Raw genomic sequence first — 14,840 nt, forward strand, 5'->3', positions numbered from 1 at the left:
CTACTGTCACAACATGTACCAGGGGAACTCAATCTGCTGGCGGACAAACTCAGCAGAGATTTCCCCCTGCCCGAAGAGTAGGAATGGCGACTGCACGAAGACATCGTCTTCGATGTCTTCACACAATGGGGATTCCCAGAAATAGACCTGTTTGCAACCCTGGAGAACTCACAATGCCTAAGTTACGCCTCCAGGTACCCCCAGAACCAATCCAAGGGGAACGGTCTGTAGATACAATGGTCAGGGAAATTTGTTTACGCTTTTCCCCCGACTCCCCTTCTCAACAAGGTGGTGCACAAGATGCACCAGGAACAAGTAACCATGATACTGGTGGCCCCAATGTGGGCCCGACAGCCATGGTTCGCTCACTTGATGGAGATGTCTCTATCTCCCCCAGTTAAACTCCCCTGCCCATACAACATGCTGTCACAAGACAAGGGCAGGACCCTGCATCCATGCCCCCAGAACATGAACTTAGCAGCTTGGCTCCTGAGATCATAGAATTCGGACATCTACAGCTCCCGCAGAGATGCATGGACATCCTCAAAGAAGCCAGAAAACCTAACACTCGCCACTGCTATTCTAGCAAATGGAAAAGGTTTGTCATCTGGTGCAGGGGTAAGAGCATCAACCCGATTGACTGCTCTCCCACACATATTGTTCTATACCTGACCCACCTATTGGATTCAGGTCTAGTGTTCAATTCCATTAAAGTCCACCTAGCGGCATTTTCTGCATACACCACTTCCCAACTCAAGGTGTCGTGGTGGAAGATCCCTGTTATAAAGGCCTTCATGGAGGGAGTAAAGAGAATACACCCCCCGATAACTGACCCAGCTCCCGGATGGGACCTTAATGTGGTACTTACCAGACTCATGGGCTCACCATTCGAACCCATGCACAAAGCATCTCTTAAACACCTCACTATTAAGACTGCTTTTTTAATAGCTATCACCTCCATCAGGTGAGTAAGTGAACTTCAGGCTCTTTCTGTTCTAGACCCCTTCGTTACAGTTCACAGAGATAAGGTGGTTCTACGCACTCGCCCAAGGTTTGCTCCGAAATTCATCTCAAAATTCCAGGTAAACCAGTCTATAGAACTACCAGCGTTCTTTCAAAATCCTTCCAACTTGGGAGAAAGGACTCTGCACACACTAGATGTGCGCAGAGCGGTCATGTTCTACATGGAAAGTACCAGACCACTGAGGAAGACTAATCAGTTCTTCGTCTCGGTGGCAGCAGGAAGAGAAGGGGATGCAGTTTCAAAGTCCACTATTTCTAGATGGATTGTTCAATGCATCACTCTCTGCTATACTCTTGCTAAGAGAGAACTGCCCTTTAGGCCAAGAGCACATTCTACTCGAGGCACAGGGGCGTCCATAGCATTCATTGCAAATGTTCCCCTTGAGTCCATCTGCAAAGCGGCTACCTGGAGTTCTGTGCACACCTTTACAAAACACTACTGTCTTGATGCACACTCTAGATCTGACTCCCAGGTGGGACAGGCAGTATTAAGACATATTTTCTCTACTGTTCCTTCTCATAACCCACCGCCAACTCGGGGTACTGCTCGCTAGTCTATGCACAGCATGTGATTCTAAGCAGATTAACAAACATCGGAAGACAATGCATTACTTACCGTAAAAGCATTTCTGATGGTTGTATCTGCTTAGATTCACATGCGCCCACCCTTCCTCCCCGCTCGGATGGAAGGAACATAGACTTCCTTTTATATCTCTCTTTTCTGTACTCACTCACGTCTAGAAGGCTCCCTCAGGGCAGAAAAATACAAACAGAGGGACCTCGACGCGTGAGGGATTGTGGGTACAACGCACGTCACTATAGGGATAGTGTTTCAGACACGCCTTTTTGACGTCCCTTTTCGACTACGAAAAACAAAATGCAATACTCTGCAGTGACCACTGGATGTCGGACTATGCACAGCATGTGAATCTAAGCAGATACAACCATCAGAAATGCTTTTACGGTAAGTAATGCATTGTCATTTTTGATACCAAGCTCAGTGTTTGCTTGCTCTACTGTGTTTTTAGCCCTATTGTGTATCCTCTGTATACTGCCCTACTCTTCTTGAGAGAAGTCTGACTGCTCAGCCACAGCTACCAGGTAAATCTGGGTGGTACAGACTGCTACCAATTGGGTTTACTGCTTACTCCTGTAGTCTTAATCTTCTTGCAGTGGTCCCCAAGGGAACTGCACAGGATTCTGCCTAACATGGAGCGCGCTGAATGTATCGTATCGTAAACCTTCGTCGGCTCACAACAATACGCCTTTCGGAAGGGTGTATTGTCACAGCAATGAGAAGTAACAAATATGGCCACAGCACGCCATGGAACGTCTTTAAGTCCTTTTCTTTCATGTGGAAGGGCTTCGCGCATACGCTTGCGCTGGTATTTTACATCTTGCACTGTGGCGGGCACACAGGTGCCTGTGATGATTCCCTTGTACTACCATTAGGGCCCAAATTAATTTAGTCACAGCCTGGGATGCGACTCAGTGGGTGCCCTAAATGCGCAGAAATACCGGCAGTGGACGCTTTTGATTGGTTGCAATTGCACTGCCCACCTTAATATTGGACCGCAGAACAGCTGTGCTTCGGTCGTCTGGGAGACTTGATCTCTGGAGGCGCGGTCACTCACGCAGGAGGGTGGGCACAGCAACAGCCCACAGCCAGATTGTCAGAAGCCCTTGATCACCCACCATCTAGAAGACACGGCTTGTGGGTAGGTTTCTCACGCTGGGGGTTGTTAGTTCCTGTTTTCCATTCCATCAGCTCGTCACCATTGATATAAAGCACAGTTATGACACATGAGTGCTTTATTGGAGAGTTTATTAAGATTTCTGGTAACAACCCCAGCAAAGCCTCCGCACTGTGTTACAGCTCTCCAACTGAATTCAACAGAACCTTGATAAAACAACATGGATAAACATTCCCCCCAGCCCCTGCATTCCAGGTTCCATGACCCACTCCAAGTCACTTCACAACACCCCCTAGATACACTCAAAGCACATGTATGTATGTTCATGAAAAGATCCTCATTAAATAACACCCAATTAATGCTCTCATACCCTCCCGCAAAGGTAATTTCTTATCATAAGAAAAAATTGCAATTATCATTGTGATTACACATATCACGGTCAATATAATAAAGGTTATTGATGCACACACTTATATCATGTTATAGCCCATATCCCTACTTATAGGTAATCAGTCATCTATGTGAAGCTTTATTAGTAACGCCTCATGCATATTAATGACCCCTTAATTGAATTGTCTGTTACAATGCCATGCCTTTAATACCTTCCCTTTCTCAGTTTGATATCAAACCAGGTAAAACCTACCTCCCATACTCGCACCATTCCACGTAACAGTAGCGAGTTGAAAGCGGACAGTCTAAAGATGGAGGGAGGCTTCCCAAAAATCACGAAAGATCTTCAAAATATCAAATCAATTGAAATGCCACGAAACAAAAATCATCGTAGTCTCTAATGTCTATAGTAAAAGCCTTAAATGAAATTTGGTGTCAATTGGATTAACCATGATGTAAACATAAGCCCCATCCAAACAAGATTGTTCAATGGTGGTGAGCTGCTATGATTAACCAACCAGTGCTTCCATATGCAGCTCAATGAAAAAGGATAGTTCTCTCAAAAAGTCAAAAGGTGACGCTTTTTAAGCCTCTGCAATCAAAAATCCAATTTTAGGGCTGGAGAAATCCATGTCAGAAAAAGGAGCAAAAAGAACCCTTCCCTCCCCATAAACCACAATGGAGACAGCTAACCTGCTTGTGTCCTCAGCTCAGTTCTGCCCCAGACAGCACTCCGTGATGATCATGAACAGCACTCCCTCAACTCCTCCCAGAATCTGTCTTTGTATATCTTCTAGATTTTTTGTTTCATATTCCACTGGCTTCCAAAACATAATTCCAGAGATAATCAAACATGTTTCCCGAGAATATGTTCACATATTCTGAAAGAATATGGAACATCCTATTCCCCAAGCATCACAAGACTTAAGGCCTGTCCTCCTAAATCTCCTAGAATACCTGATCTTTGCCTCCATGTTAAGAGTACATTCAGTAGCTTGGAGATCACCCCTGAACATTGTTTATTATTTACAGAAACATTGGGGTCTATTTACATAAACGTAACAGCCACTGGGTCCCAACTCAGAGCCTATATTCTTATCCTATATTGTACACAAGAGAACAGAGTTCTCTTGTGTACAATAAACAAATGTAGCCCAGCTCCAAGCCTAGTTTGCTCAGATGACAGCAAAGGATTAATCATTCCATGTGCTCCCTAAATATGTAATAGTGCTACACGTTTTGTGAAAATGCTCATATCTCATGAATATATTTTCTTCCAGCTCAGCTAAAATTCATGACAAGTGAGTCAATGTTATGACGTACAACCCAGTGACATTGCTTTCCTGCAACAAGATGTGGTTTAGTTTTGCTCTCTCTGTCCAGTGATGCAACGTAACTGTGGTTCTGGGGTCTGGAAAATGATGTCTTCCTATCAGCAGCCCATTTGGCTGGGACAAATAATGCTGTAATGGATGCCGTGAGCAAGTGATCGTCTACCATGTGGGAACTTTGTCAGTAAATTGCCAGTAAATTCACCTATTTGGGGCTCTCTGGATCTCTTTGCCTCTAGTGACAACCACAAGATCAAGTTGTTTCATGGTGATGATAAAAAAAAGGGTTCTGGACTCTTCCCTGTCCAACCTCGTTCGTCCTGGATTTTCTGCTGTCTGTGGCCGAAGGGGATCTTAAGATTGGCCCTGTTAAGGTGTAACTAGCCACTGTTTCAGTCTTCATGAGGACCATCAAACAGGACTCTTCATTTTCCATCCCCACTGTTATGGAGTTTTTGGAGGGTAGTTCATCATTTAAACCAAAATGTATGCCAAATACTTGTGGTTTTGGTCCTGATTCATGTTGCTGTCACTGTTTGACTCCGCAGAATGTCTTCAGATCAAAGATTCCTTTATCAGAATGTGGTCAAAAAAAGAAAATGGCTTTGCTTCTTTAAAAAAGTATGCAACAGCATCAGAGGATAAAGAGCTTGAGGGCAAAATTGCTGTTGTCGAGAAATTCAATATCCGGATCCCGGAGCTAGTGAGCCGACTGTACAACTGTCATACAAGCGACCCTACTTTTTCAGGTAAGAAATCACTGAAAAAAAGGATGTAAGCTCATGTGTGCAAAGATTATTTGAATACTATTATGATATTTTCTGGCTACAAATATGAGTAATGCAAAAAGACAGTGTCATCAAGGACTATTTGTGAAACTTAGCTCTTCCAGATGATGACACTTTGATTCACTTAGTAGGGAATACTTTTATTTACGTATTATTTTTTTAAACTTTTATTTTCATGTTTCCAAATTCATGGTTAGCCTAAATTCAAAATGTCAATTCAAAGAAGTTGTCAAGTTAATTTTATATTGCACAATAATAAAACGTCTACTAGGGCATGGCACAATCCTGCTCCAGCTTTCTCCATTCTCTAAGGTCTGTACACAGCGTTATAATAATGAACTAGAGGGTCAACATTCCACCAGGAGCTAACAGCCCTGGACTCCATGCTGATGGATAAAACGGCATTCGAATCCCAAATGTTCCTACATAGCTTGCAGCGTTTGCAGACAAAAATAGTCCTCATCTGTGCTGTCCTCAATTTTAAGATTAAGGGTTGTAATGGGACCGGATACAAATGATCTTTAGCTTCCTGTGTCAGTGCACATTAGACATAGTTTTATGTGAAACAGAAAACGCTTTTCCGTTTACTCACCACTGTATACAGCACTCTTCTGCCCACCTTTGGGTTCTCTGTGTTCTCCCCGCTTTGAGGCTTCTTAGTGCTCTCCCCGCCTTGAGGCTTCGAAGAGCTTGCTCCACCTTGGGGGCTTTCATGTCATCTATCCACTTTGGGGCCCTCTTTCTTCTTCCTCACTTTACTGCCCACCTCCCGGGTTTCCTTGGAGCCACTGTGTACCTTCTTCTGCTGTGCCGTGCTCCTTGCGAGGAGCACAGAGTCTGTCTGGCACAAGGCCTCAGCATCGGCCGTTGGCACTTCCCGTCTCCTGCTTGCTTCATGCAGGACGAATTCAACTTCCCCTCAGGCCTGTACCTTGGTGCTCCGAGATTGCTCATTCTTTTCCACTGAGCCAGACTATCCTGGCTACTTGTCTGGTATGCGCTGCTGCCTTCCCACAGCCCAGACGGCGGGTTGGTATGCTGAGACTGGCATGCTTCTCTCTGCCCACCTGCCCCTCCTCTGGGCTATCCGACTCACTTCAGCTTTGCAAGCTCTTCCAACGGCACTGCTGATTGGTTCCTTAACTGACACTCTTCCTGTGGGCAGGTGCACTCAGTTCTCTCCCAGGAGGACTGGGAATAGTTGGAGTCAGAAACCAAGCCAGCTATGACAAATGAGAATTTAGGATTATTATAGATCTCATCTCCCACATATCTAACAAAGGTCTTAGTTGTTGGGGGGAGGTGTTGTATTGTGCCTGTCTGAGGTGAGGTAGCTTGAGATGTCATGTGGAATGTTTATGTGTGGATGATGGAATATTCTGAGTGAGTGTTCTGTGTAGAGGCGGTTACAGCTGGCTGGCACTGGGTGATGGGAGCCGGTGTTGACACAGCTTATGTCCTTTATGTCTTCATGTGGATATGTAACTAAGAACTTGGAAATAAACTTACCTGAAGAAATCTTAAAGAGCCTGGAACCTGCTTTTTAACAATGGCGACGAGTCGGTCTTTGGTAACCTACATGCCACAAGCTGATGGACTGAGGACCCTGCTGAGGGGGGTGCAGGAAGGACAAGTTTCTGGAGAAGGACAACACCGCCCCCAAAAAACTGTGTCCCATCACCCAGGGTGCAGGGGGAGCCGGAGGATTAAAGCCCCATCTTTGGTGGGACCGGCGCACATAAGTAGTGGGCAAGCTGGGCCCCAGGGAGTCTTCAGGAAGAAGCCCTGACATGGCTCCCCAGAGTGCAGGGGCATAACAGGAATTGGGCCCCATTGCAGAGGGATCAGCTCCAGGAGCAGGAAGGAGGACTGCGTCCCAGGGTTCAGGGGAAGTCCAAGAAAGAGGCCCCTTTTTGGATGGGCAGCTCCTAAGTAGGAGGCAGAGCTCTGCCCTAGGGGCTGGAGATGGCGCTGGACCAGCAGGTGAAAGATAATACTGGCAATACTGGGAAATTGACGTGAATTTGACATGAACAAGGAGGACTGTTTGCCTGGCTACACGTCACTCCCATGTCTTGTGCACTCATAGCAATGGGGAGCTGTTGTTTTAAACAGTGTCCTTCTCACGAGACAATTGCAGGCTTTGAAGTTATGGGAGCCTGGCAGCACCGTACTGTGCTTATCGTGCACATCATGTTTTTGGCTGTCTGAAACTCTGTTGATTTATGAGCCTTTTGTGGCGAGGTCTCCTGGGAAGTGAACAACCGTTGGCCTATGAAGCTCTGCATAGCCCTGCTGAGCAGTAGTAACTGATGATGTCACATATGCAGCAGGGTGAGATGGTGAAGCTTAGAATGTTCTTTGGAATGTGCTATTGTTAGAGCTTCGTATTATAAGTGCTGTTTGCCCTGAGGATGTAAAAGGGAAAGTACTTTAAGGAATCTGATTTTTGGCAAGACATGTGTCTTAGAAGGAAGGAAGCAAAATATGTATGCAGCTATATTAAGGCAGGAATGAACAATGCTTAGAACATGGGAACACTGTAATACGAATCAGATCCAAGAGACATGGTTTGTTTAGGTGCAAATACTGTGGTCTCTGCTTGGCAAAAGAGACATTTTCGGTGGATTGTGATGCTGCCATGCCGCTCTGTCTCAGTTAGTGAGGCGACAGGTAGCGGCCAACAAATAAGGTGACATTTTTAGGTCTTGACAGTATGGGGGTTATATGCTTGTGCAGGGAGTAACAGCCATAATGTTGGGTAGTTTGGAACTTTAATATACTTATTTAAAACTGACGGAGCATTTTGCATGTGCAGGATGGTGAGTGCCTTGGTGCAATGTGATCTGTAGAATGGGGGCACTACAAGGATGCAAATTAGTTTGTGTTTATAGAAGATATACATGCATCTTAAACGGTGCTGTTCTGTTATGTAAATGGGTAAGTGAAACGGTGACAATATAGTGTGGTAATATGTTGTATTGAAGAGTATTTAGCATAATTCTTTTGAGGAATTGCAGGTTTCGAGTGCCAAGCACCATGGCACATGGACACTAATGTGCACAAATCGTTGCTGTTAGTGTAAGATGTTGGTATGTGTATGAGTGTGATAGCTTTAATCATTTTGAGGATTTTCTGCTATATTGCACATGTCAGTAGAGCCTGTGTAAATGGCTATGGACTCATAGGTTCGCTTAAGAGCCTACAAATGGCTATGGATGTTTTAGTTCATAAAAGTGTTAGTTTTGGGGATTTTACTTACTATGAGCAACATTGTTTTGTATTCAAATGTGCACAACGCAAATGTTTTCAATGCGGTTTATGTATTGTTTAAAGCATATGGTTGCAGCATTCTATGATTTTGGAATGCATGTTATGATGAATCTGACTCAGATAGGTTGGAGAGAGGCAGTGAGTGTTGGGTATTGGGTGGACTCACATTCAGCATGGAAATGTTGCAGTGTGAAATGCATGGTTTGAATTAATTGGGTGATGTCAGTGGGATATATAGCTTTCCTTACATTGTTTTGGTTTCGGTAGTTACCTGTCGTGGTAAAAGTTGAAACCCATGCGATTGTTCTAGAGTGAGGTAGCGCCTCGACTCTTTCAATTAAGGATGTTAGGATTTTCTAAGTTCATGTGAGGGGTTTGGTCTGGTTATAGGGGTTACCTGATTCCGGTAAAGGTTGAACAGCGATGAGGTTGTTCTGTGAGGGAGGTAGCGCCTCCTCTAGGTTTTTTTTTTATCCTTCTCATCACACTGGACAGTAGGTAGCTGGTGGTAAAGGGGCAGCTGGGGACGCCTGGTAATGACCCGTCGGTATTGAGTGTGGTAAGTCCTGAGATGATGAGTAAATTGTTTTCTATGTTACTTGTGGTATTTATTGTGGATTTCGTTGTATCCATGGGTTCAACAGCTTGTTTTGGGTTAGGATGTTTTCCTTGCTATAAGACCGTTTAGTTTTTACCAGTCATTGATGTTGGCATTGGGAGTGCATGGCCACCACTCCCAATGTGTTTGGAAGGCTTGTACATCCTGGTCTGGTGTAATGAGTATGGTATTAAGACCACGGGTGTTTGTGATCTCAGTGATGTTGTATGTTTCCACTTTGTGAATCCCTGTTGGAGTGAGGTTGTGATTGTCTTTTTGGAGGCTTTGAGGTCTCAGTTCTCTAGAGTGGCAGTCTAGAGGCCTGCTGGGGTACCAGGGTGGCAGCCTGGACACCCGCGTTGTTGTAGGCGGGGGCAGGTGGTAGGAGGTGTAGCAGTCTTGTGGTTGTTCAGGAATGTAGGTGAAGTAGCCCAGTTTCAGGGTTGGCCAGGTCCTGGGGTGAGAGCCCAGTTGCTTGTTTGTGGCAGGAACAGGCCGATGGATGACAGTATTTTTGTTATTGGTACATGTTAGGGAGAATTCTCTGTTTAGGCTGAATTTCCTAACCTAGTGAGTCCCCCAGCAGCTTTGCTGGATTTCTGGAGTTTGTTTTTTCCATCCTGCCAAGAGTGGGACTCTTTTCTCCAACTCTTGGACATGTATGTGTGTAATTCCTTTGAAATGTCAATATGTTCGATGGGCTATGGGGTCTTTTACTCCATAGGGTCTAATATGTTTTTCTATGTGTGTTACATCGCACCCTACGTGCCGTAACACTGGGGCGTCCTAGCAGACCCCCACCATAGACTCCATACCCGGGGACTGACTACTGTCTCCCCGGGCATGTAAAGTCACCATTGGCTTTACTAGACCTAAATTTACTAACAGGACTAGTACAAACCATCTTATTGTGGACGTATTAGTAGGGGTAATTCGATTACTCCTAGACCTGTTACTCGAGGGGGCACTGTCCCGTCCCCCCTCGTCGAGTTTTGGCTGGTGGCAGTGGAAACTACTTGTTATGTTCGACCCCGAGCATAACCCTATGGGATTCGTCCCATTGTTGGAGATTGATACTTTTTCTTGTTAATCTCTAACGTACCACCGATCTACTTATCGTAAATAAGTTTATCGGATGGTATTTTCTGCCAGAACTCGGTTTGTAAAATGGCGTCTGTGTTCGTCTCTGTGACTCCTAAACCAAAGGTTGAGCCCTTTGTTCCACTTTTGGCGGGCCTCTGTACAGAGACCCTCCAAAGTGGTGCCATTCTGTCTGGGTTACCTCAGGGGTGTGGGAGGGGGTTTTAGGCACCCTGGACCGAGTTGCCTTGCCAACTCAGGTCGCCTTCTGGAGTGATTGGCCCGCTCACCACTTAGCGTGTGTTGATTGACAGCTAGGCTGAATGAATGGGGGTTTTCTGCATAAAACCAGGGCTTTTGGGACTGGATCTTGAGAAGTCGCCACAGGACCTAAGAATCCGACGAGGGTAACGCTGAGCCGACCTGCACGACGACACCTCCGGTGGAGCCCTGCGGAACCGACTCACCACTTCCCGACGACAGAGGAGATCTCCCTGCCGGAGAGTCTCTTCCCCTGGCTGGTGGGAACAACCAGTCCCCTTTGCTTTTTATTCACCTCAGGACGCAGTGGTCGAATTGTCCGTGCAGAGCACCCCGGCAATCGGATAGCCACTACCCCTGAACCGCGACTAAAAGGTGGTGCCTTGTGACGGAGCACTCCGTGGCTGGCCTCTTCCCTGGTGGTGCACCGGACTTCATTTTCTTCGACGACGAGATCATCTCTACTCTTGGCAAAGACCTGCCGTGCATCCACCACCAGGAACAACTGCCCCCGCCGGAGCTGCCCTCCACAACAAGGTACCGTGTCCGCCTGGCTTCCCTTTCGATCGGTTCGAGTGAGGTGTCTTAATCCTCTCTGTTCCGTTGGGTCGCCTCCAAGCTTTTCTCATCCTTTGTTCTGAACTGGTTCAACCTGCCGATAACAATTTGCTATACAGACTTGAATGCATCTCCACTAGAGACTTTTTGGGACATAGCGCCTTGCCTCTCTCCGAGTGGGCCTGGCCTCTGAACTTTACGATCTATTGTGATTCTTGCCTTCTTGCTTTGCATTTTATCCGCGTAGGATTGAACTGTGTTGATTTCATGACCTGCCTATCTTTTTCTCTCCCGTCCTAACTAATATTCGAGTGCCATCTGGGTTGAGGTATACACCTCTGTCTGAAAATAAGTGATACCGGTAGAACCTAGAGTTGTCGAAATATTGCTAGGGGGATTGATCGTTTTCGACTCCGTAGAGTAATTGAGTTTGATTTGTTTGCCGTGATTTGCCTTAGTGGTTTTCATAGATGTTCTGTTATAAATAAATGCCTTAATATCTTTACACTAAGCCTTGTTGCGTGTTTGCTTGTCTTGCTGTGAAGAATTGCCCTATTTTGTATACTCCACATACTGCTCAACTTTTCTTGAGAGAAGTCTGACTGCTCAGCCACAGCTACCACGTGAATCTGTGTGGTGCAGACTGCTACCAAGTGGGTTCACCGCCAATGCCTGTAGTCCTAAATCTTTTGCAGATGTCCCAGAGGGAACTGCACAGGTTTCCGCCTAACAGTACATGGAATGTAGTTTATCAGGGTATGATGTTTTGATGGTTGGGTTTGGCCGTGGAAGTGTCTGTCTGCCAGTTGAGTGTTACGTGTGCGTATATCTTGGAAGGTGGTAGTTGTGTTGTTCTGGTATGTGACTTGTTCTGTGCATGTATGTTTAGTAAAGGAGGGAGGTGTGTTGTATTGTGCCTGTCTGAGGTGAGGTAGCTTGAGATGTCATGTGTAATGTTTATGTGTGGATGATGGAATATTCTGAGTAAGTGTTCTGTGTAGAGGCGGTTACAGCTGGCTGGCCCTGGGTGATGGGAGCCGGTGTTGTCACAGCTTATGTCCTTTATGTCTTCATGTGGATATGTAACTAAGAACTTGGAAATAAACTTACCTGAAGAAATCTTAAATGGCCTGGAACCTGCTTTTTAACAGGAGGTATGGTGACTGATGCCCCTTTCTGGGGATTTTCCTTCCCTTGGGGGTGGGGGGAGTCACCTCCGGAGGGATCCTGCTTTCCCTGTCCCTTAAGGGGGTGTAAAGCATAGCAGATCCACCTCCCTAGTCCCAAAGAGGGTGGCTCCTGAACTGGAATGTTGGTCATGTGGAATGCTGGTAGGCTCTGATCGCGCTGCTGGTCTTCTGTGGTGATCTTCACACTGGGTCTGAAAAAGAGAGAAACCTTGGCGAGCATGTGTTTTTAGAAGCATGGGGTGATGCAAATGGGCACTCTCCAGATACAAACAGGAGCAGGAATTGGGGCCCTCCCAACTGTCACCAACCCCCTTTGGGGTAGAATTGACTATGCCTTCCACTCTAGTAGGCATCCCACCACAGGCTGAAAAGGGTTCCTAACCACTTGGGACAGGGTCAGGTTACTGACCTCATCTCACTGGCAACATTTCCTATACTTTTCGATGTGCATAGAACAGGCTGATGGCAGTGAACCATGTTTTACAACGGTTTTCCTGCACTTTCCTAGTATCGAGCCTTGGATTTGCGGTCTGTGCTTTGTGTGATTAGAACTGTTTATAACTGGGAATGGGAGTCTCTGCTCCCAATCCCCATTTCTCCCAGCGGATTTCAGTTCAGCAGGTGTGGGGTTATGATATGATGTTGCATTTATAACGCGCCTGTACACAAGTCTTTCTAGGTGCAAAAGGGGTTAGGTGGCTCTGCATGACTGCACAGCCACTACCCGTTTGACTGATGCAGAGTCTCCCCATTGGTGGGCTAGGACAACCCAGATTTTGAATAGGTGGTGAGGGTCTGCAGCCTTCCTGATCACTTGCCGACGGAAGTCATTATTCTGAAACGAGTATTGAGAAAAGCCAGAGGACTGCAGCTGAGAGAACAGTATTTTCAAAGACAACCTCTAGGGATCCACTGCTTGATCTCCCATGTCCTGGAATGCTGTACTGCCATCAGTGGATTTCGGCAGTGTCCCCGGACCATCCTGGGTGCTGACGATCCACTAAAGAGGCACGTTCTCTGCTGCATACACCATCTCAACTTGAAGCTTAGCAGATCCTTATTTTTTGTCTCAGGTACTTTTACGGCCGTTGCAGCTGCTCCCCACCTTGAAGAGGGGACTCACTGCAGCCTGTGTTTCATCACCACCAAGGTTTCAGCATGCCAATCCCTGACAAGGGTCTTCAGACTCTTCAAGCCTGTAGGGTCTTGGGATCGCCCATAATCATGGGAATAGCCATCGTCCCTGGCCAGCTAAGTCATCTCTGGAACAGCACCTGTAGTGGAGACCGTAACCGCCAGTAGCCGTACCCAAACCCGACACCTAGATTAGCCACTGCACCTTTGACCCCTAGACCACCTGAAATTAGACCAGCGGTGTGAGTAGTTGGCCACAGTGATTCTTACTTACCTAGTGGTAGTCATTTATAGGATCGAAGTTCCAGGCCCGAGTGAATATACCATTCTTGGGTCCCCCCTGACCCTATAACCACTGCATGTGGCTAAGCTCCACTCCCTAACACTACCCTTTCCTGGATGTGTGCGTTGTCGTTCTGGCCTAGTGCCAGCACACTGGTTTCATAGGGTTCCTAGCTCAAGCCCAGAGCAGGGGCAGATGAGGTCAGTCATCGTCCTTACCCACAAAGAGAGAGCAAATGATGTCTTAGACTCAACTTCAACTCAGATAAGAAACCAAATGTTTAAACCAACACGATCCAGCAACATCCTGGAGACAGAGTACAACATACCCTTGGACTACCTCACTTGTATGCAGTGGTTACTGCCCTCCCCCCATACACCAATCCTATCCTCTTCCCCAACAACTTTCATTGAATAATGTAGAAAAGCTAGTGTCAATGCTCTGGTGAGAATAACTGCTGACTTTTTCCAAACTCTAAATGCCACAGAGAACTGTGCCTTGCCACCCCGACCTGCTTCATGAAGGGGTTCCCCTGTCACTTCCTCTGCTCAGCCCTGTCCTTCAAAGAAGGGGCGGGGGCCCACCCCTTCCATCTGGCCAAATCCTCTAACCATCCACACCACTTTTTAAATTTGACCCGTGTCCTGTCCGGTACTGCCCACACCACCTCGATGTTGCTGGTCTCGTGCGCACCGACACACACAAACACGCACACACACACACACACACACACACGGTTGTGCTTCTTTGCCGTGCAGCAATGGCTATGTGGTAAAGACTTTTGCCACAATAACTTGGCAGTAAACACATGTCACCGAAGATCGATTCTATACAGATTATTCCGCAGAATTAAGTTGGTCATGTGCTAAAAGGTAACAGCGTAATGGCGGACTGTCCACTATCTCTTCAGTTTCAATTAATTGTTTGCCTAAGGAGAAATTCAGGATGGTCACACTGGCCGATATTGTCCTTGCCCTACATGGGGATTGGTTATGTGCCCTGGACCTCCAGGATGCTTACATATACATATCGAAATCAGATCCCCCCTCAGGAAGTACGTATGTTTTTGGATAATGGATTCCCACTATCAGAACAAGGTGCTCCCCTTTGGGCACAATTTGGTATGTACCAAGATAATGGACACCTTGTCATCTCTCTTGCGCCTCCAGTGGAGACACATTTACCTCTAATTGGACGATTGGCTAATCTGGGCCACGACTCTCCTTCTGAAATGCAC

The 14,840-nt window shown here is 46.4% G+C and overlaps 1 protein-coding gene across 1 annotated transcript in view; it reads left to right on the forward strand.

The window, feature by feature from the left end:
• FBH1 (F-box DNA helicase 1) overlaps positions 1-14,840 on the forward strand; it is a 1,469,681-nt gene that overhangs the window by 1,158,742 nt on the left and 296,099 nt on the right. Inside the window, exon 17 of the mRNA XM_069629653.1 lies at positions 4,987-5,187. Coding sequence (XP_069485754.1) covers positions 4,987-5,187 — 201 coding nt within the window. The remainder of the gene's footprint in view (positions 1-4,986; positions 5,188-14,840) is intronic.

This window comes from Ambystoma mexicanum, chromosome 12 (assembly GCF_040938575.1).
Source record: "Ambystoma mexicanum isolate Mex_15411 chromosome 12, UKY_AmexF1_1, whole genome shotgun sequence".
NCBI lineage: Eukaryota > Metazoa > Chordata > Amphibia > Caudata > Ambystomatidae > Ambystoma > Ambystoma mexicanum.